At 41.2% G+C, this 23,170-nt stretch overlaps 1 protein-coding gene across 7 annotated transcripts in view; it reads left to right on the top strand.

Annotated features, from left to right (window-relative positions):
- The window catches only part of COL22A1 (collagen type XXII alpha 1 chain), a 227,291-nt gene that overhangs the window by 64,007 nt on the left and 140,114 nt on the right, over positions 1-23,170 (top strand). For all 7 annotated transcript variants that reach the window (XR_005601553.1, XR_005601552.1, XR_005601554.1 and 4 more), the window contains exons 4-5: positions 1,545-1,619; positions 18,915-19,026. Coding sequence is in view for 4 of the 7 variants with exons in the window: in XM_039549899.1 (XP_039405833.1) it covers positions 1,545-1,619; positions 18,915-19,026 (187 nt within the window). In the remaining 3 variants the exon portion in view is untranslated. The remainder of the gene's footprint in view (positions 1-1,544; positions 1,620-18,914; positions 19,027-23,170) is intronic.

The raw sequence follows: 23,170 nt of genomic DNA, 5'->3' as shown, positions 1-23,170 counted from the left end.
CTCTGAGCATCACAAGTATTTGCTCAGAGTTTTGCGTGGTGGTAGCAGAAGTAACAGGCAGAAACACTCTGGCACTAAAATGTTCACCTATATCAGGGGTTTCATAGAAAGGCTCCAAAGGAGAAGGACAGCTTTTTTCTTGCCTTCCCAACAATGCAGTGCTGGGTGTAGCAATGAGACCTGGTGTCTCCTTGGGACTTATGGATGTGCTGTCAGTCCAGCACTCTGCTCCTTTGGACACACGGAGCCATGATAATAACTGGGATGGTAAAGTACCAACCTCTTTTGAGCCTCTGTGGATTATTCTGTGGCTGGAAAGTGAGAATTGCAATAATTTTCTTTCCCTTGCTGACTATTTATGCCTTAGATGCAGGCAGGCAGGGAGGAGCCAAAAGGAGCACAGGATGTTTGTAAAATAAAGGCAAAAGGGAGGCTACGGTTCTTTAAGAGGCAAGAAGAGGTTGTCCTATCACTATACTTTTTTATAAGCCCCTTTTAATTAGTGGAAGGTGCTATAAGGTCTTCCTGGAACTTTCTCTTCTCCAGGCTGAACAACCCCACCTCTCTCAGTCTGTCTTTATAGGAGAGGTGCTCCAGGCCTCAGATCATCCTTATGGATTTCTCTGGACCTGCTCTAACAAGTCCAATATTATAATGATATATATTTATTGTTGCTGTTGTTGTTGCTATTGTTACTATTTTTATAGTAGTTGTTATTATTATTATTATTATTATTATATTGGACCTATACAGGCCAAATATCTCTAACAGTTCTTCTCATTAAACTGATTCATTGAGCTACCTGTCCCCATTGTTTACAAGTGTGCAATAACCTACTGATTTGGGAAAAGAAAGCAAAAACAGAAGTTATTTCAAAGGTTTGGCAGGAAGGAGGTGGATACATAGTTCTCTGTGGAAAAGCATTTATCTGCAATTGTGTTGACACTAATTGGGAGCATGAGAAATGGCTGAGAAAGGCTGGGTATTTTCATGACTTTTTGAAGCTTGTCTTTAAGGGTGAATATTCTTCAAAATTTTAGTCATATTTAACTCTGATTTCTGCTTGAACAAACTCAAGGAGGTTTTCCAGACTAGGAGCTGTCCTTTCTGAAAAGTTTGGGCAGCGCACCATGTCAGCTGGCCCTTCAGAACTTCCAACCAATACAAGAGTGGAAGCACATTCTGTATTTTCTTATGTTTTTTGTGACTTTCATGCACATTTATGGGCAGGAGAAAGACACAAACCCAGAGTGTTGTCCGAGCTGATGGAAAGGCTCGGTTCACCTATCCTGACTGTCTTCCTGTCTGGTCAGGCAGAAAAAAGTGCCTCAAAATCAGACATAGTATATTGGGTCTCTTGTCCATCATGAAGTTAGGGAATAGGAGAGAGGAAGGGTATTTAGGATGTACAGAGCCTGGGCTGGAATTATTGCTGAATTATTGCCACGTGCAAGAATCTGAACAACACCCAGAAGATCAGCTTTTGTAAGTTCTGCAGATGTGTTTCCTTGGGATAATTCTGTACTGGTTCTTTTGCTTTTCAGATGTCCTGTGCCCAAATGTCCACGTGGAAGGAGATCGGTTCAAACACACCAATGGGGGCACTGATGAAATTCCAGGTAAACAGACACACTTTTCTGCTGTACTTCTGGGAACTGAAATAGTATAACTGTGCATTTCTAGTGTGATGCTCTGATTACTTACATCTTTCCTAGCTGGAGTTTTCTTATTCCAACACGTGTTCAGTGGTGGAGAAGTGTATTACAAACTGTGAGGCTCCGAATGAGATAAAGGTTGACAGCCAACACCAAATTAATCACATCAAGCATCTTTTGATATGACATCAAATTAAAAAGCCAGTGGAGCTTAGTGCAGTAGCTAGAGGAATGCAATAAGTTTTGGAGATCACTTTTTTCTTACCACTGCACACTTAGTGACTTTTAATGTCCATTTATTTCATCTGTGATTGTTGTGGAAATCCAAGCACAATGGTAGTTATCACTGGAGAAGGTTTACGTGTGTTTTTATATAAAGAAAAGATTTTCTGAAGCACTGGTGAGACATCAAGGGGAAATACAGTCTGGTGATATCTCTGCTTTTCTGTGAGCTCTGATATATCTTTTCAGCCAGCTGAAGGACTTAATCTGTCAGATAGATGCGTGGACTGTGCCTCTTTTCCAGCCTCCAAAGACTGTTTGAGCTGTTGGCAGAGAAAAGATGCCCATCAAGGTTGCACTGGGAATAATTGTGACTGACCCAAGAACACAAGTCACTGCAGTGGGAGGCTGAAGGCTCTTCTGCAGCTTGATTATGAGTAGAAATGGTCAATGTTTGACAGCTTTGAAACTCACTCAGAATTTTTTCCTTGGAGGATTTTCACTCCTTGCACAAAATATCAGCTCCAACTGGGCTGTCTGTGGGCAGCTTATTTTGGCTGCGGTCTGATTACATCTGAGCCTGTGATTATGTTGTGTGGTAACATCTCTTCTGGTCATTAGACCCAAGCAGATCATCCCCAAACACCTATTTTGAGCTGCTGTCTATCGCTGGGTCTTGCATTAACCTGTCCTGAAAGTCCTCCTGTTGCTGGCCAGGCAAACTTCAGAGCAATTCAGGCCTACTGATTCTGAATGAATCTATCTGCAGTGGAAGCCACTGCTCAAAATGAGTGGCAGGATTGTGTCCCTTCTCAGATGATCACATTCTGTGAGTCTTTCCAGAAGAATGGAGTTGCAAAAGGACTCCTATAGCCAGTTCATGTTTATCTGAATTTTGATTCAAGTGCTAATTAGTAGACTCTATGCTTTTATTTGACTTCTAAAATATATCTTTTGTTGAGCAATGTAAATGACAGGAATGCCAATTCAGATCTGGCACAAAAGTTTTGAGTAGAATGCCTATTTACAGTAATATTTATATATGTGTGTATATACATACATATATACACATATATACATATATATGTGTGTGTGTGTATATACATACATATATATATATACACTTAGTCTCTTCCATAATGTTTTTGAGGGGTTTTTTTCTCCTTTTATGTTCAAATTCCACTTCCCTGCTAGGAAAGAAGCCAATATTCAGCCTGTTAATGTAAAAGATTGTCTCAGAATGTCTCAGATCTGTATGTTAGTTCAGGTTGGAAGGGTCCTATGGAAATCATCTAGTCTAACCTCCCACTCAAAATAGGGTCTCCTTTGAAACTGGGCCCATTTTAAAGTTAGATCAGATGTCTCAGGACCTTGTATAATTGAGTTTTCAGTATCTCCAAAGATGGATACTTCACAGATCCTCTGGGCAACTGTTCCAGTTTGGTCAGAATCACAGTGATTTTTTAAAATTTTTTTCACTATATTAGGGAATTCCCTAAGCAGAAATTAATTTTTTTGCACCATCTGGTCAGGCTGATCATTCAGGGCTGGTCATTTATTTGACCTAAGATATCTCTGCTCACTACAAACATTCACCATACCATTTGGTGTCTTAACAACAGATTAGTTACAGTATTTAATTAAAAGTGACAACTCCAGTCCCTCACCAACAATACAGAGGATTTGCAGAAGGCTCCTGATTGCTCCAATATGGTGAGAAAATTATTTATTTCACATCTTGTTCATGGTGATTAGGAAAATGTGTGCCTCTTCCCTGGAAGAAATGGAACAGATAGTCTGGGTCTGCTATGGATTATTGTGCTGCTGGAGATGGATCATGTAAGATTAAAGTGCTGTTCCACTTCTCATGTGCTCCTTACTTAATTCATAGCATTTTCTGAAGACTCTGGGCTCCTGGGTCTGATTCCAACAGAAAAACATTGTCTTCTTCCAGCTAAACTGGAAAACTTGGTCCACTGTGCTGTGCTTCCCATTCCAAAAGGATGTGTTGTGCTGAAAGGCTTTTGTGTTTTACTGCAAATGGGACTGCACTTCAGCTTTGAGGCACAGCCTGTGTCCTGCTCTCTCAGACCTGTGAGGGAGGTTCAGCTCTGGGAGGTCTGTGACTGACAGCACTGAGGGGGAGGCTGTTCCTCTGCCACCCAGGTCCTCATATGTACAAGGCTTTTAAGGTAACACCTGTGCCTTGTGCTCCAGTTGGAACCAGAATTGATCCTTGCCCAACAGGCTCCTGACACTGAACTTTGTAGCTGTATCTTGCACAAACTTGTTTCTCAGTGGACACTAAGTGCAGTCTCATAGAGTAGAAGTTGCAGTAAATCTCGTTTTGGGGACAAAGAAAACAGTATTTAAAAGCTCTTAGATTTAACACCTTTTCCTCTCTCAGAGAAGGACAAGACATCAGAACTGAAGGTCAGAGGGGCAAAAGTCTTCCTGTGAATTTTTTTTAAATTTTTTTTTTGTCTTATATTCAACAGCAGAAGGCACAAACAATTGTTTCACACAAGGCATCACCAGGTCCAGCCCTTTCTTGTCTACCCTACCTGCATACAAGTTATAGCATGACTTGCTACATTTAGTTCTGTGCCTGCATTTAAGTGGATGTGAATTGAGTCACTCTGTATCAGCAGAAGTAAAAATAAAAGCTAAACCATAAAACCAGCCATAAAAGGAGGAACTCTGTGAGATGAAGGGAAACAATGGTGTGGATGAGGTGGAAGATTCATAGATTTTGTTAAGTCAGAGGCTGAAGAGTGGGTAGTGAGGGTTGCTCCATGCAGAATGAAATTACTGCATCAAAAAACCACATTGTGATCTGGAGAAGAGCCAATGCTCTAAACTGATACTTTCCTTTTAAAACACAGTTTGTTTTTTTTATTCTTTAGATAAACAGCAGTAAGTAAATCTCATCTATCTGGACTTCAGCAAGCATTTGTTGAGCACTGCATTGAAAGTCACTGCTAAAGTGAAAAAGGGTAGAGATTAATAAACGTAAATTGAGCCAGAAACTGCCTGGCAGGGTGACAATTACGAAATTTCTAGGAAAGGGAGTAACAAGTCAGACTGTAGGCAGTGATTAAGCCCATCAGGGTCTACTTTTAGGTCTAATCTCCCCTGTGAGTTTCCACTCTATAGACTGGGATCAAAATATCCTTGAAGGAGGAACTGGTTGGCTCCAAAACACAGGGATTTTTTTCCAACTAACTTGGGACTATTAGTTTAAAAGGCCTGTTTTGGTAGGTATGGATCAATATCAGGACTATAAACTATAAACTCCTCCTATGAGAACTGGTGGTGTTTTAGTCAGCAGATGTTTGTACATCACAGTCCTGTAGAGCTGGGGAAAATGCAAAGGTCATTGCTGGACAAGGTAGAGAAGGGAAGAATTCCTGAGACTGGAAAAGGCTTTTGGCTACTGCTCATCTAGAAAAGCGTGCTCAGACCTCCTTAGCTCAGGAATGATGGATTCAGCCTTGAGGAGCTATTAGAGTGTTCAGGAGACAGAGGCGATTAAAAACGTGGGCTTGGTTAATCTTGCAGGGTGCAGGTGGAAAGGGGAGATAATACTGCTCTCTGTTAATAGATCAGGAGAACAGCAGGAGGGAGACAGGGGAACCACTCAAGCTGAAGGACAAAGGCAGCAATAAGAAATGAAGTCAGCTGTTTGAGAGATACATTCAAGACATCAGAAGAAGACTTGAAGCTGTCAGAGATATGAAGTGCTGGGACGAGAGGTGAAATAGTACTAATGGAGACAAATAAACAGTGATGGATAGTCATGAGTCCTCTCATAGCAGAGGTTTGTACTCTATGACCCTCTGGTCTCAAAGCATTTAAATAAAAAATCTCCAGCTGTATCATTCAGGAAGGGCTGCTACAGTGAAATAGGGTTTCATGAGCAAGAATAGATTGATATATATATATATAGGCAGCTTTAATACTGAAAAAATTTTGTCAGTGAAGTGAAGCAGCATCTGCTTAACAGTACATAAAACATGAATTCAGAATATAACGCTGAATATGTTGCTGAATGCATTAGAAATCAACAGAGAACTTTGAAAGAAAGCAAGGAATCTACTTAGAATATCACTTTATCCTTCAGGAAGTCTGATATTTTAAACCAATGCTTAATAATGGTTTAAACAAAGTCCTTACAGCATTATTGTGGGTACTATGTTTCGGTTGGGTTTTTTTAAAGAGAAATAAAGACAAGAGGGTTTAACTCATCTGCCCTAAAATATTCAATAAAACCTCCCCTTATCTTACTTAATCTTATCATACTTAATACCTCTTATTATGCTGAATTGTCATTTTCATTCCATTAGCATTTACCAAAGGATGGAAAACCAGGCAGGGAAACCCATTGGTAATATTTTGCATCATGAAGATGTGCCCTTTGTGTATTTTTAGGAGCTATAATACTGCATCAAAGCTACACTTGAATGTTATTTAAAATGAAATATACTTCTTGAGGTTTTAAGACTTCACATTTGAATTATTTGCATTTTAAACTAGACCTGCTGGGCATGGGATTTGGTTGCAGAAATCTGGATGATCGCTAGAATTAAGAATGAGCTGAGCTCTAGTCCTAAACATTACTAGAGGACATAAAACTCCTCAACAGATACTGGCTGCTGCTTTCAGGGGACTCTGCCACAGAAGTAAAGAAAGGCCTGAAGTGATTTCCACAGGGTCTTAAGAAAAATAAACCCTGGGGAGGGACAATTACAACCACTACATGGGAATAAACATCCCACACTGGATGGTGTTAATAGGGCAAGGGAGGAACATGAAAGCCCTGACTTCAACTCCTGAGTAGTCGCACAGGCTGGGTGTGTGAACAAGAGCAGAAACTGCATTATGGGTTGTACCACAGACTGACCTCAGCCTCCAACTCTCTTCCCTGTCTCTGAAACCTCCATGTGCAAATGACCAAAATTCCAACACATTTACGACCTGCGTGTTTTTCTGTGACTCTCTAAAGGGTGTTTGGGCATTTTACAATGAAGGCACTGGTTGTAAAACTAGTCCCCTACAATTACAGACTGCAGTGGCTGTGTTTAGCTGTCAGTGTGTCTCCAGTTCCTGTGGTTTGCAGCACATGGGTTCACATTCCAGAGGTGCCAGTGACTCACTAGCTAATTACAATATCCCTGGGACTATTTATATGTGCCCACTAAAGCATGTGGTAGTATGAGAAAATTGGAGTGTCCAGGCTGCTGAACCTGCGGAACGAGCGCATTCGACCGACATCCTCCTGGGGAAAAAAATGTATTTGTGGTGCCTGTGTGACAGGCATTGTGCCCTCCCTTTGCACGTGGCAGTCTCCTTGGGAAGCCCCCGAGAGGCCAGTGAATAGTCCACGAACAGCTGATATTTGTGAGGGATCGCTGCCTTGGGTCAGTGGATGCGCAGTCACAGTGGTCGCCAGCAGAGACTGCACACGTGCAGTGCTGGTGGAGCTGGCTGTTCGTGCAGACAGCACCACTCTCCTCTCCATCCTCAGGGTTATGCTCATACAGGCAGGACTGGAAGCAGCTGTGACATTTGTGAGAGATGGGGCAGAAGGATGCAGCCTTGCTGTGCCATGGCACAGTCACTTTTGTGTTTTTCAGTGACCCATCACTAGGCAGTGCTAATGGGATAGGGCTCAAAACTTCTTATTTCCTCCTCCCCCTGCATTTTCTCTAGGAAGTCTCCCAGATAATGTGAAACTGGGCTGAGCTGAATTTGAAACTGAGTTCTGACATACAGACAGCTGGTGATAGCTGCTGTAAGTCCTGAGAAGCAAATAGGGAAAGGAACAGCTGACCTGTACCTGTAGTCACAGGAGCTATGTGAGTCTCCTGTGAGCTGGAGAAAATGTCTGGACTTGTGTTGTGAGGTGGATTTGTCCTCTGGGCTGGTGGATGTGATACCTGCAGTAAAGGTGATACTATGGAGGTCCTGTTAGCTCATTTTTTAGGAGTCTATACTAAAGTCTTATGAAGAGAAGCTGAGGGAACTGGGGGTGCTTAGCCTGGAGAAGAAGAGGCTAGAAGGGACCTTATTGCTCTCCACAACTCCTTGGGAGGAGGGTGTAGTGAGGTGGGGGTCAGTCTCTCATGCCAGGTAACAAGTGACCAGAGGAAATGGCCTCAAGTTGTGCCAGGGGACGTTTTGTTTGGATATAAGGGAAAATACCTCCATTGAAACAGGCTGACCAGGGAACTGGTGGAATCACCATCCCTGGAAGGCTTTAAAGCCATGTAGATGTGGCACATGGGGACATGGCCTGGTGATAAACCTGGCAGTGTTAGGTTAATGGTTGGACTCAGTGATCTTAGAGATCTTTTCAACCTTAATAGTTCTGTGATTCTACCATTCTACTGTGCAATAGTTAACACTATAGCCTAGATCACTGCACTTAAAAAGTCTTTGAAGTTTTTCAGAGGTTGACAAATGGTTCACTTGTGTTCAAAGGCATTTTAATATTCAGTAACTCTAAAAAAACCCCAAAAAAACAGGTCAAGCAGGCAAATAATTACCAAAAGAAATCATCTGTGACTTCTAAGCACAGCCAATGCAGTCCTGTGGGCTGGCTCTAACCTGTGCATGCCCAGTGTCCAGACCTGCCAGTCATCCAACATGGGCACCCTGGTTTCTTTAGGGGTTGTGTGACAAGGAATTTCCCTTCTCCAGAAACTAAAGAATTGCTGAGTTAAAATGTACAGTCACCCCAACAGGGAGCAGGGAGTCACCAAAGTGTGCATTGGTGAGTGAGCCTGGAAATACTAGAACATCCTCTAAAGTGTGCACAGCCAGGCTGACACCAACAGAGCTGGGGTGAGTTCTTTGAATTAGAAAAAAACGTTTTAAATGATTTTTTTTTTCTTAATATGGTCAGAGACGTAGCTGTTAACCAAAGCCATGGATCTCAATGGACTCCTGACAGAGCAAATGACCTGACATCAGGTCTGTGCTGGAGCAGGCAGCATGGCTGAGCTTCTCAAAAACATCAGGAAATACGCAGAATGAACGCTGAATTTACTTTAAAATGTGCTTCTGCAGGAAATAAACTGGTAACAGCTGAGCAGTCCCTGTGAAAGACTTTCCCCGGTCTGAATCCCCACAATGACAAATTCTGACATCTGCATTCACATAAAAGTTTTAACAAAGGTTAATCATACACATGAAAGTGCACGTGAATTATTCAGATCTACCTGCACATTAAACAAAATAAAAATAAATCTGTCCCTAAACTTTTTTTTTTTCCTTTGACTAGTAGTATTTTCTTTCTCCCAGAAGTTAAACAATCCAGGTCTTTTTCTTACTCCAGTGCATTTGAGATTGATGAAAAGGAAATAAATTCAATTTTGCCTGTTCATACCCAAGAAGCAACCAATCCTTTGGCTATAAAAAGACTAATAGGTTGTCTACCTGTGATATACTTTCAGTTATTTCTCAGTCCAAATATTCTAGATTAATTCTCCTTCAGAAACCAGCCCATGGATTTTTCATCAGTGCAAGCTTTCTGGTTATTGTGGACACATGAGGAGAAGAAGGCGTAAATAGAATCTTAATAAACTACTCCAAATTCTTGGAGTTAAATTAGTCTGTCTGATAAGAATTCTCTGTGATGACAGCTGTGGCCAGGTTTTGGGGTAGTGGTAGGTCTAATCTGTTTTGTACTGGTCACCTGGCATAAGCAACCATGACAGTCTCTTAAAGAGTAGTAGTCCCTACCTGCTTTCATATTAGGCCTTGTTCATCACACCTAAAATTACTGGGAATATTTTAATATTCATAAATAGCTTATTGGTTGAGTTTTCCTACAGCCCAGACAGCATTACAAGGAGAATCTAGCAGGTCTTAGTAAGATGTTTTTCTTTAAATATATTTTCCTACCTTAAAAATAATACTTCTTGCTTGTACAGAGGTCCTCCCCTCCCCACTGCTTTCCCAAGGGATGACTTTGAGGATGTGCCACTTGATGGTTTTCTGGAGGAACACAGAGCACCTTGACACCCGAGGAACTCAAAAGAGGCCTTCAAAATAGAGGAACTAATTAAAACCAGAACCTAATACAAATAGTCCCAGGAAAATTCATCTGGTTCAAGGCTATCTGGCACACAAAGGACATCAAAGGAGTAATGAACTCCTGTTTAATCTTGTAAATCACTAGAGCAGGAAAGGAGCTGAAAGAGGGTCTATGGCAGCAAGCCGAGTGTCCATCACTGAGAAAATGGAGATGACTTCAACACAAGAAAAGCCTTCAGTAATGAGGCAAAGAGTTCAGTGTCAAAACCAGCTTTCAGTCTTGTTCAATATGCCGCTTGCAACTGTTTGAAAACTGAGAGGCAAAAGGGTAAGAGAGAAGCAGGGTACTGATGTAGATAAACAGAACCATGCATCACATAAAGTGGTGTGTTATTAACATGGGATCAGGTGTTGAAAGGTGCTGCCTCAGAGGCAGCTGCTGTATACATTAATTTATTTCCTGTTTTTACAGCAGGCTGGGGGTTAGATTACAACAGCCTTTACACAAGGTGGGGTGGCTAGAATTGTGTATTCACTTACTTGCTTCTGTTTTTTAATTCTCTCTCATACTGCATCTTTGGCCTAATTTTCTTACTGGTTTATGCTCATTTTATCTTTCCTGAAGTGTTATTTTTTCTTTCCTGTGTAAAGATACCAAGTGCTGTATTTTTCTCCTCTGTTTTGGCTGAAACTTTAGACTGATGTTTCTGAAACAGTGGCCCCATATTTCAGTCCAGTGACTACCTGCTCACCTGCCTCACTGCCTCTGGAAGATTGCTCCTTTTTGAAGTATTACTCCATTATATACCTCAAGCAAGGTTTCTGCTCCTCATAATCCCAAATGTGGATTGGTGCTCGAGCTGAGGTCAAACTCCTTTTTGTGGTCTGCATGGGACTCTTGGGGCTTGTTCCTTTCCTGGGGCCAAGGAAAAGTAGAAATTGTGTCTTCCAGTGCTGTGATGCAGAAGCAAACCAGGATCAGTAAACCAACAGCCTGAGTGGTGGCATCATGTACCGGGGTAAATCTGATATATAAATTTTTTTAAATTGAGACCATCTAAAATGTGCTCTAAGCCAAATTATTGAGTATGACCTAGAAGGTAGCAGGCTTGCTGGAAGATACCTTCTTCATGCTGGTGTAAGACCTGTTCCACCTGCTTCAGCATTAGGTTAAGCTCTAGCTGCTCTCCCTGCTGGAATCTGGGGATCTGGTGAGAAGAAAGTTGGGTCAGCATGAAGTGTTGCTTGAATCCCAGCTGGAACATCAGTGGAAACAAAGGTTAATAGCAAGAACCTCTTTAAAGCACTCTTGAGGCCCTTAATCTATAGACTCTGGAAAGCTTTATAGTTCCAAAATTCCCTTGCAAGCTTCTTGTAAAATTTAGCTAACAAATTTTTTTAATGACCTGTTCAACCCATTTAGTCGTCATTACAGTGCTTCATGCAGGGCATGTGGGCAGCCAATAAATCTCTGGTTTGTTCCTCCAGAGGTACAGTCCTTAATGCTTTGGGGGTAAGTCAGGGAACCACTGCTGACTGATGATGCTGAATCAAACTGCTGGGAGAGCTGAATGGGGGTTGAATTACCCATGCAAAAATGAGCTGTTCCTTTTTCCATTTTTGCTGAAGAGGTGGAATACAGAGAAATAAACAGGGCAAGAAGACAGAACTCATATCCTTTGTTAGTCTTTGGAAATAATTTCTTCTGACAGCCAGAAATAGTTGGGGAAAAAAAATTATTCCAGAGAACTACTTTCTTTCAAACCCCTTTATACAACCATTTGCAATGCCACAGGTCTAAAGAGTGTGAGCTGCAAGACTCATGCACCTGCACTTGTGCAAGGTGTTTGACACAAGCATGACATGCTTGTCTCTAAATTGGAGAGACGTGAATTGGACAGAGGGACCACTCAGATAAAGAGCTGGATGGGTTGGCATTCAAACTGTTGTGGTCAATGGCTCAATGTCTGAGTGGAAACCAGTGATGACTGGTATCCCTTGGGGTTGGTATTGGGGCTGACACTGTTTGACATTTTTTTGGTGACATGGGCAGTGGGATTGAGGCACCCTCATCAAGTTTGCTGAGCACACCAAGCTGTGAGTGCAGTCACACCCTGGAATAAGGGGATCCAGAGGGAACTGGACAGGCTGGAGAGGTGGGGCTGAACCTTATGAAGTTCAGCAAGGCCAAGTATGAGGTCCTACACGTGAGTCAGAGAATGTATTGATCGCAGCCCTGAGGAGAAGGACTGGAGGGTGCTGGTGGATAAGAAGCTCAACATGTCTCAGCCATGTGCACTTGCAGCCCAAAAAGCCAGTCATGTCCTGGGCTGCATCCAAAGCCGCATGGAGAGCAGGAGGGGATTGTGCTCCTATATTCTGTCCTCATGAGACCCCATCTGAAGTGCTGCTCTGGGATACCCATCATAAGAAGGATGTGGAGCTGTGGGAGGAAGTCCACAGGAGGCCAGAAATATGCTCAGAGGGCTGGACAACCTCTGCTTTGAAGACAGGCTGAGAGATCTGGGGATGCTCAGCCAGGAGAAGAGAGGGGGCCAAGGACACCTTCTTGCAACCTTCAATACTTAAAGGGGGCTGACAAGAAAGCTGGAGAGAGACATTTTAAAAATGCATGTGGTGATTGGACAAGGGGAAATGGCTTCAAACAGAAAGAGTGTAGGTTTAGATAAGATGTGGCAGAAAATCCTTGGAGATGGAGATTTAAAATTATGCCTAAAATCTGATACTCTCTCAGCTCTTGACAGGGTTTCCTTTCCTGTAGAGGAAGAAATGTCAGGAACAGCAAAAATACTGTAGCAGATGATGGCTACTATGACAATAGCATGCTGAATAAAGTCAGTGGCCCCCCTTTGGGATTTGGACACTTTTGCTTCTATCCCAGCCCTGAACTGAGACACAAATAGCCGCTTTCAACACAGAGCACTGTGGAAGACAAGGATGCTGAATGTTTAGATACAGGAGGAAAAAAATAACTCTCGTCTATACTCTGCCTTCACATAACTAATTTGCCAGACCTATCTCATTGAATTCACCATGTAACGTTATCTTATGGCATGATAGCATGTTTTTTTTTCTCTTTTTTTTTAGAGTCTATATTAGCACAGAAAATAACTAAGGTAACAAAAACTAGGGCTCTTTACAGTGGTAATAACCTTGCAGGCCATGCTGGAAGAATTAAAAGGGACACTGAGGGCATACAGGCTCTTCCTTGTGGTCACAAGCAATCCGTGAAAACTTAACTTTCAAGAGTGCAGAAATGTTAGACAAGATCATGTATTTTCTGGAAGACTCCCAGGTGCTACTGTTTTTCATAGGAATTTATACACTGCTCTGGTGTACAATAAAGTTTAGTGTCGTTGACTATCCTCCAGTAAAAGTAACGTGTGCAATTTTATCACAGGCTGCACAGATTGCTGTTTTCAGAAGTGTCAGTGTACCAGCAGGTGATGACAACCTCCCTGATCTTGGCTACTGGTGATATTTCATCAGTGCATTGGCAAGGCTGATAATTCAGCTGGGAGGCTGAGCAAAACCAGAGTCAGGAGCATTTACTGCAAAACCTGCTTTGTTTGATATTAGTGCTCATGGCTGGCAATCCACTGTAGTAAATATATCCCAGACTCCACACTTGAGGCTGTTATGTCCAGTGCCTTTCCTGATTCCTTTCTCAACCACTTTCCACATTCCTCTCCAGGTTGTTTTCTCACCAAAAACTTTCACAATTAGAAGTATCCCACTTTTTCCCCCTGTGAGTGTTATCTTGGGATCCTTGGGAACACAAAGCAAGAGACTCTTTTCAGAATCTTCTTTGGGAAAAATAAGAAGTCAGTGATTCTGTGCTGCTTTGAGAAGCCTTTCCAAATGTACACACTGCTGTGTTTTGTGGCTATTAAATATTACATTTTTTACTCTCTTTTTCTGGCTTTGGATGCTGTTTTTATTTTGTGGGGTTTTTGCCCCTGAAGACAGAACAATCAGGAAAATCTCAACATACACATGAGCTTCCACCATGCTGCCCATATCAGATCCTTAATGGAGCCAGGCAGAAATCCAGCTCATATTCAGGGCAACCAACCATGGCCCCTTTAGTCAAGTCTTCAGATAATTATCTTAAAATAAAGGTTGTAGGATCATGGGATGAATACAGAGTTGTCGGATCATGCTTTGGCCATGCTTTAAGGTGCTGGGTGCAGTGTGGACATTGGTCCTGTAAAAGAGATTCTGGCTGCACATTACAGTTAGATGATGTATAAATTGTCCAGTGCCAAGTTTTGTCATCTTCCCCCTGCAACAGAAAGATCTGGGTGTGTTTTCTGATTCTGGAAAACAGGCTGCTTCCTGTAAGGGGGTTATAACTCTTACGTAGTGACACATTCAGCTGATTTGATCAGCAGAGCAGTGCATAAGAAATTACTTTTCAAGCCAAGTATACTGTTACAAATCTGAGCTTCTCTTTCAGCTCTCTATTTTAATTTTAATATGGACTAGGGTCTGTTGCTTTTCAGGAGATGTAATCATGTTAGAGGGTTTCAGTGGCCCCATATTGTTTTAGAAGCTCTAATGAAGTAAGAGGCTTAAGATCAAAGCGCATCTTACTAAATGCCATGTTTATGGCATTACTGATTAAGCAGTTCATGAGCCAATTGGGAAACCACACCTGCCCTGTAACACAAAAAGCCACCTTTTAAATCAAAGCAGCTGAGAACAAGAAAATCCTACCTTTTCACCCTGTGCTTGAGCATGGTACAATAGGTAACAGCAACTTTGTCCTTGCTAATTTAGGCAGGTCTGTTCTTCCCCATTCACTTGTAGAGATGACTGGGAAGTTTGGGAAGTGGCATCTCACTCTCCATATGCCACTGACAATATGGTGCCTCCTTGGTGGTGGGAAAACCAATGAACAGACTGTACTTCTGCTGTAACTCCAGCACAGAAATGCTGTGTGACACATTTAACTGTTTGGGGAAAGATCTCATTGAGCAGTTTGTCCACTGTTAGTGGACAAACACTGCTAGGTGAAGTGTCCTGGTCAGGTGGTACAGAAATGATCACAGCATTGCTTATTTTTTTACATTAATATTGTTGTTCAGGATTAAAAAGTCAAAACTGAAGGCTTCATGCTGTCTCCCTCACAGTACCCGCTCCATTCCTGAAGTCAAGGGAACATAATCTATGCAAAATTCTTCCAGGCACATGAAGTAAACAAAATTATAGTAGTAATAGTAGCAATTTAGTACTAACAGTAGTAATACTACTAGTAGTGGTAGTGGTAATAGTAATGGTAATAATATATTTGCTTGTCCTTCAGCTGAAACAGTCTTAGAGGTTCAATTAATTCATAAATTCATTTTTAGGTTTGCCTAGGTGTTTTCTTTCCAGTTCCACTTGAGTAATCTGCCTTTACTACTTTCTCAGCTGACATAACAATATTTTGGGTTTGTTTGTTCTTCAGAAGTGATTTTGAAAATCATAGCTGGTTAATCCAGCTGAATTTAAAAATCTGCAACCTTTACTCAATCCTGATGGCAAATGAGGAAATGTGAATATAAATTATGTGTGATTTGTTAACAGTTTTACTGTAAACTCTGCTTTACTCACTGCACAAAATGGATAGCATTCCCAATAAGCAGAATACATCTCAGACAACTTCAGTACTCTGAAAATTCCCATCTGTACGAACTCCCTCTCCTCTGAATGGAAGGAGGCACTTCCAGGTAGGGGTTCAGCCTGTCTTTAAGATGAGTTATCTTTAAGATGAATTGTCTTAAAGACCTCTAAATTTCTCTGCTGACTCACAAGGAAACTGAGGAAGCCTGCATCCATCACATGTCTCTTTTTCAGACAGCTAAAATTAGGTGAGATGCATCTCATCCTTGTCAGAGTTCTTAATTTTTTTTAGTGTATGGCCTGATGACAAATCTTCTGTAATTCTATTGAAATCTTTCAGCAAGCAAAGTGCCCCTTACCCTTAAGGGCTTTGGTTGTAAATGGAGTATCCAAGAGTAGAGGTTATCTCACCAGTTGGGCAATATTTCAATTTGACACAGAACAAATCAATAGTGTGGTTAAAATAAAAAACCCTTTGGTTTTGAGTGTGGACTCTGACACAGCTAAGGACTTAACGTTTCCGTGGATCTACATTACATCTTTCAAAAAGCCATCGTCATTCATCAATTAAATAAAAATAGAGAAAGAAATTTTTGATTTGCCAATCCATAATCTGAATAAAAGAAAAAAAAATGCTATTGTTTTTTACTTTTGTGCTTTATCCAATCCTAAATGTAAATGTGATTATGTTGTGAGAGTGTGACTTATTTTCATTACACCAAGTTCCATTTGCAAAATAGTTCTGATAACCATGTTTATGTTTCATGGAGTTATTTAGGCATTGAAACTGCATTTTGATGGGAAATTCAGGGAAAAAAAAGAAGATATTGATTGAATCTGACTTCTGTTTCTACTGGAAAAGCATACTATTGCACACAGCTTCACAGTTGCTCATGATGTGAACGTTCATTTGAGTTGTCGGAGAAAATGAGAGCAGCTTTGGGCCTGAGCCCTAACTATGGGAAAACTTAGCAGGACATTCTTGTCACTGTACCTTGCACTTGTGCATTTTTCGCAAGGGAGCTTTACAGGACCCATGAGGTGAGCAGGATTTCACAGCTTGAGGCCTCTGGTGACTGGACGTAAGGACGTCACTTGGGCAGCATTTCAGCCTTCACCATCCACAGCTCCTCTCCTGTGAATGGTTAACAATTTCCCTTCCCAGTCAGTGTGGTCTCTTCCTGCCAGCAACACTCAATTGCTTCCCTCAATTCCTGTAGCTGGTGTGGATGATGGATATGTACTGTGCAGAGAAATGAGCTGTATGGACAAGTCATAGTGTTGTTTGTGACAGCCGGGAGGGAGCTCTCATGTTCTGGTGGGGTCTATTTACCCTGATTTATAGCTGCAATCGTGGCCAATTGCAGTGTGTCAGAGGGTGTATCACTGGAGTTGTGCAGAGGTGATTATGAGGTGCAGCCATGAGGCCCTGGAGCATCTTAACTGCTTTATTTGCCCTCCTGAATGCCCAGTAATAACTGAAAATAGAGTGGACAAAAGGGAAAAGCTGTTGACAGCCAGGAAAGTTACTGTAGTACTAAAGGCCTCAACTTGGCACCAGACAGCCATTTCTGTCTTTGCAAACAATTAAGAGTATATTTCCTCAGAAAAAGCAATTTCTTCTGAAAAAGGTCCAGAAAATGATGGAAGCTTTACATTTTATTTGCTGTTTGCTATTTTGATTTGCCTAGGCACTGGCCCATGCAAGTTTTTGCACCTATTTATTCATATAAATGTGAAGAATAATATCATTAGGTTGGTGCCTTTTCATGTTGAAGCTGTTTTCAAGCTCTGCAGTGCCTTTCAGCCTGAAAGGTTCATGAAGACAACTAAGAAACCCAAGAATCTTCAGGCTTAATTTCATCACATTAAAATGTTTATCTATCCTAGAAAACTTTTAAGAGCTCACTAACTGAACAAAGTTGAAAGAACTGCCATAGTTTAAAAGCAACTTATCCAAATAAGCTACACTTATGTCATCAGGTTTGTGTGCTGGAATTACAAAAGCAGGAGTTAATATGTGCAATTGTGCATATGTGAGGGGGAGAAGATGTTGGAATAGGCTGAATAACATTAAAACACATATTCTCTGCTCAGTTGCTCACAACATGCCTTTTACAGTGCCTTCGCCTCTAACTCCACAGAGTGTTTGGTTCTGGGAGTGGCTGATAGTTTGGATTTGCATCCTGTGGAGCCAGTTTGGAGATTAAAGCAGGATGTTTGCATCCACACAGTTTCACACCTCCAGGAACTGGATGCATTCATGGCACCATTGCACCCTTCCTGTCCCTCATGGTTTAGCACCTGGGACTTCATGTCACAAAACCATGTGTTCATTGTGGCTGGGACCATGTTGATACTGGAGCAGTGTAGACTCACTTGTGTGGTTTAGGATTGAGCTAAAAATAGCTTGTTAGAACAAAGTCAGAAGCTTTAGACAAATGTCTTCCATCAAGATTCATAGCTCTCAATAATGATAAGTTGATTGGACTGAGTTGTATTAAAATGATATGAAAAGTGTATGTAGTCAAGTTTCTTGGACAAGTAGTTTTCAGTAAAGACCTGGACCACTGGAGTGGACACACAGTGGAGGTCCATGAAAAAGATGAGAGGACTGGAACACCTCTGCTGTGAAAAAATTTTGAGAAAGTTGGGGATGCTCAGCTTGGAGAAGTGAAGGCTCCAGGGGGACTTTCTCATGGCCTTTCAGTATATAAAAGGGCCTTGTAAGGAAGAAGGAGGCCTTTTATCAAGGTCTGTAGTGACAGGACAAGGTGCAACAGTTTTAAGCTGAAAGAGGGTAGATTTAGATTGGAGATAAAGAACTAAATTTTTACAATGCGGGTGAGGAGACACTAGACTAGGTTGCCCAGAGAAGCTGTGACTGCCCCATCTCTGGAAGTGTTCAAGACAAGGTTGGATGGGGCTTGGAGCAATCTGGGCTAGTGGAAGGTGTCCCTGCCCATGGCAGAGGGATTGGAACTAGATGATCTTTGAAGGTCCCTTCCAACCCAGAACATTCTGTGTTTTCTATTAGTCTATGAATAAGAGCTTTAGCCTGCACTTGTGCATTTTTCTCCATGGGAGTTAATGAATTATGCAGCGTTTTCAGGATGTTGTGGCAATGCAAACATTAGCTACTAATTTCTGGAAAACACTGTTCAAGCCTGTGACAGCTTGAATTTAAGCTTGGTTTTGAGTTTTTTGACTGAGAGGATTAGACCATATCAGAATTTTGTTCTGGCTTTTCCCAACAGGAACAAGACTCGTTTCTGAAGTGCAGTTTGTGGGCTAAGGTATCCATGTAGTTACAGTTGGAGGCATGTCCCACTGCCTGATTAATGTCATTTATGTTTCTGTAATGGATAGGATTTGACCTGATGGATTCGTTCAGCGTGAAGCAGATTTTTGGAATGAAAGAAGATGGGATTCAGAGTGCTTATGTACGGCTTGGAAGCTTTCCGGTTGTTCAGAAAACTGAGTGAGTACTCTGGGTTTTCACTTTATTTTCATCTGAACCTCTGCCTTACATTATTTGGTTCCTCTAGGTTAACCTTGTAATAGTTATCTGGTACCTACAGGTTTATTTCTGCTTTGAGTAGCTCTTTCAGTTCAGCTCACAGAATATGCACGATGTGATCAGGAGTCTCAGCAGTAACTACAGGCTCCATCCTGGCAGAATATGAGCTGTGTTTGGTGTATCTGAGTGGTTCTGAGGAGCAGTATCAAGACATTCACAAAAGAACTTAGGGCTTCATAAATAGCTTCTGAAGGGAATATTTGGTAGCACTCCCACTGAGATGGAAATTAGCTAAATTGTGACGAGTTAGCAAATATGGGTTCTGGCCTTGTAGAAGAATGAGAAGGTTTTAATCCTGTGTCAGCATGGATTCAGTCCTCAGAGTCTTTTCTCACCTAAGGCTGCCAGTAGTGTTGCAGTCTATCACAAGTGTTTCTTTGGGTTGTCACTTGAGCCCTGCTAGCATTAGCCTTGAAAAGAGTGAGTGCATAATTGCACTGAGTAACTGTGAGCCATAGATTGAATTGTCATCATTAACATTTTTGCAGTAAATTTCTCTATGCTGGTTTGAACTTCAGCTTAAAAAAATCAATAATACTTCTTTTCCTTCTTATGGATGAGGACTTTTATTTTTCAATCTGTTTTTAGCTCTTTTACTCAGCTCACTTCATTTTTGAGATTGTCCCATGAATTACATTTGCTTGATTTCACAATATTTTTTTTTCATCCTGGAACCAAACAGGATTGATGTACTCTTTTCCCCTCCCTCTCTTTTTCCATGTTAATACACAATTAAAAAAAATAAAAAGTAAAAATATGACATACTGAGAGGAAAACTGTTTTCTCTAGAGTCCATAAATGATATCAAGTCCAAGGGTAAAGAGAGTCATGATCAGTGATCTCATTCAACACAGCTAATTAAAATCATCTTAGGTTTGGTATATACATAACTGGTCTGAGTGTGGATGGGAATAAACCATCAACCTATTTCATTTGGATGGGAATAAACCTATTTCATTTGTCTCACTGTGATCTCTGGGTTCTGGGTGATACTATGACAAATAGTGCAATCCTTGGAGTATAAGGAACAGACAGGAACTGTCACGTATGAGCTGATAATCTTCATATCACACAGCTCAGTCACTGCTGCTGCTGTGCCCAGCCTTAGTTTCCGTAAGTCATTAGGTATAAATGGAGTGAATGAAAGTTTGAAGAGCTGTGGAGCAAGCAGGATAGTGATAAATTCAAGAAGTACAGCGTAGACAGGTAAAATTAGGAAGCAGCCAACAACTGAAGGGATCATTCTTTGTGAGAACCTCTGGGAAATCAAAGCTTGGCAAAGGGTCTTTGAATAAGGGTCATAGTAGACTGAAAGTCAGTGGCTACTTGACATCAAAAACCAGCAGGGAAGAAAGGCACGCTTTTAAGGATGAATGCAATTAACCGCTGAAGAAAGTTAGCACAGATTACACAGAGTTGTCCATTTGAATCCCTTTTTCAAAATAAGGATTGAAGTACTTTGTTGTTGTTGTTTCTGTTGTTATTTTCTCAGACTGAGGGAGTGAAGCCAGACCAACCAGCTGTGATGACTTTCCATCTGCTCAGATTACGCCCATTTATTTGTTGTTGCTGTTGTCTTTAAAATAAGCACAGTATTTTATGGCCCAGGACAATTAGAAGTAAAACATCCTTAATTAGTAGATTAAAATGAATAAGATTCCTTTTGGATGATTCTGAAACATGGAATTCAAGGAGGACTTTTAAATTTTCAGCCTTTTGTATTATAACTTCCACACTCCTGTGGTTTGGGAATGAACCCAAATGGATATAACACCATGGAAGGTGTTTGCATATTTGGTTTGTTTTAGCATTTGTTTGCCAGGACTCTGAGATGCTGCACATAGGGTCATTGCTCACAGAAAATGAAATCTTGTAAAGCTCCACAAAACCGATAACTGGAATAATAAACCAAACAAAAACATCTGTTGTGGCTCACAGATAACCTCCAGCAATGTTTAGCAACTGATAGCAACATCTCATAATTAGATACAAAATCATTAACTGAGTAATATATGTGATTCACTTTATTATCTGCTTAAAGGATTTGTATCCTTTTATACAAGCAATAGTACTTCTACAAAGTGCCAGATTAGCTGTCTGGGAAATGTGCCTACTCATCTTCTGATCTGTAACCTACAACTATGAACTTTCTTCCTCTTTGTGGTGAGGCATCATCTGTGAGCAAGCAAACCCAGCAGCCAGAGCTTGGCTGCAGTCAAGGACCTGATCACTGAAGGACACACAGGTGTCTGTACCTGTCTGAGGACTGGCCCCAAAATCTGGCTGGTGCTTGTCCCCACTCTTCATGTAGCTGGGGCTGTCCTGCTGTATGTTCATGGCTCCTCAGTGGATCTTCTGGCCAAAACTGTGCCCCAGACTTCTGGTTTTGGATGCTCAGGCTTGTTTCTCATTACTGGTGTCTTGTCTAATGCCAAGATTTTGGCTCATTCTTTTGTTCTGTCATCTATCTATATCTCCCAGGACCCTCCCCCTGACCATGTCCATCCCTCAGTTTTCTCTTTCCTGGTGTGGTTCCAGCCTGACTTGATCATGATCTTGGCTACCACCTCACAGAATTACCTGATGCTTGATCTAGTCGTGATCTCTTTGCTCTTTATATTGGGATAGTGTTGTACCAGTACAGCGTCTTGGGTTGTTTAGGGCATGTATACCTTGGTGTGTATTTCTGGGGACTGTGTCTCCTGACATCAGCTTTGACTGCAGTCACCTGCCTTAGGTTTCTCCATGGGGTCCTGCCCTGGTCTCATCATTTGTCTCCTTCCCAGGGAAGAAATTGTACAAAAAGCTACTGAAACCTCCTACACTGAATATGGAACCTGTTGAAAGTTTCCTTGTTTCTTACTTTTCCCAAACAAATACTTCATATTGAGAACAGCAGAGACAAAAAAGCTTGTTCATCTTAGAGAAGGGAAGAGTCAGGGAGGGAGGATCTTACCCATGTGTATAAATACCTGATGGGGAGGAAACAAAGATTATGGAGCCAGAATCCTTTTAGTCATATTCATTGACAGGACAAGAAGGAATAGGAACAATTTAAATCCATTAAATCTAAACACAAGAAAAATATTTTTAGATAAGATGATCTCAAGAGGTCCCTCACTGTCTCCTATTTCTAACAAGGTAAAGGAGATAAAGCATGATGGAGGTGGAATGACTGAAGGCTTTTTCGGTCTTGTGGAGAGTAAAGGACTGTAGGGAGAGCTGAGAAACAGAGAAAAGACTGCAGCAAGGAGAGGAGAACAAGTTGTTCACATGGCTTCTTGTGGAAAAAAGTTGTTTTGGGAAAATTAAACTACAGCAAGTGAGATTTAGGATAGATTCCTTTTTCTTACAGCATGTAGGACAGAGAAACACAGGAAGAAATTACCTAGAGAGGTTGTATCTTTTCCATCACTGAGGTTTCTGAAGTAGAAGCCAAAAAGATGCCTGCCAAAGATGTATGAGACACCTCCTTCCACAGCCTTTTTCCTTTTTCCTTTTCCCTTTTTTATTTTTATTTTTTTCTCCTGTCATTCTAAGACCCTCTGGTGATGAGAAGCATATGGAAATGAACTGGCTTTCTTCAACTTGGTTTTGCAGATCTTAGTGGGTTACATTTCATATTAGTGGGTTTTAGCTTTGTAAAATTGGTCAGATTGCTGAAGTACATTAACTACACTCTTCCTCACCAAACACCTATTAAATGCTGTTACATTCAGTGTCTGAAATGAGAACTGATACTATCATTTTTTCCACAGGGTTATGATAGATGTGGGATCTCATGCTTATTGTCCCAGATGAAAGCTCTTATTGCAAATTAAAGCATGTGAGGTTGCTATATATTGAAATTCAGCAATGGTTAAGAGAGTTTTCTGCCTTCTTATTAAATTTTTTTTCTTTGTACAAGTTGTGATTCACCTGACCTTGTAGTTGAGTTAATTGACTCTTAGACTAACCTTCAACACTAGGGGATTATTTTGTCTTGGAGTTTTATTAGGGCCTCTTCTGCAATCTATCCTGTTGTCAGAATTATAGAACAAGGAGC

This window comes from Corvus cornix, chromosome 2 (assembly GCF_000738735.6).
Source record: "Corvus cornix cornix isolate S_Up_H32 chromosome 2, ASM73873v5, whole genome shotgun sequence".
Lineage (NCBI taxonomy): Eukaryota > Metazoa > Chordata > Aves > Passeriformes > Corvidae > Corvus > Corvus cornix.
Note: the sequence above shows the minus strand (reverse complement) of the source record. Positions and strands in the feature narration are given on the sequence as shown.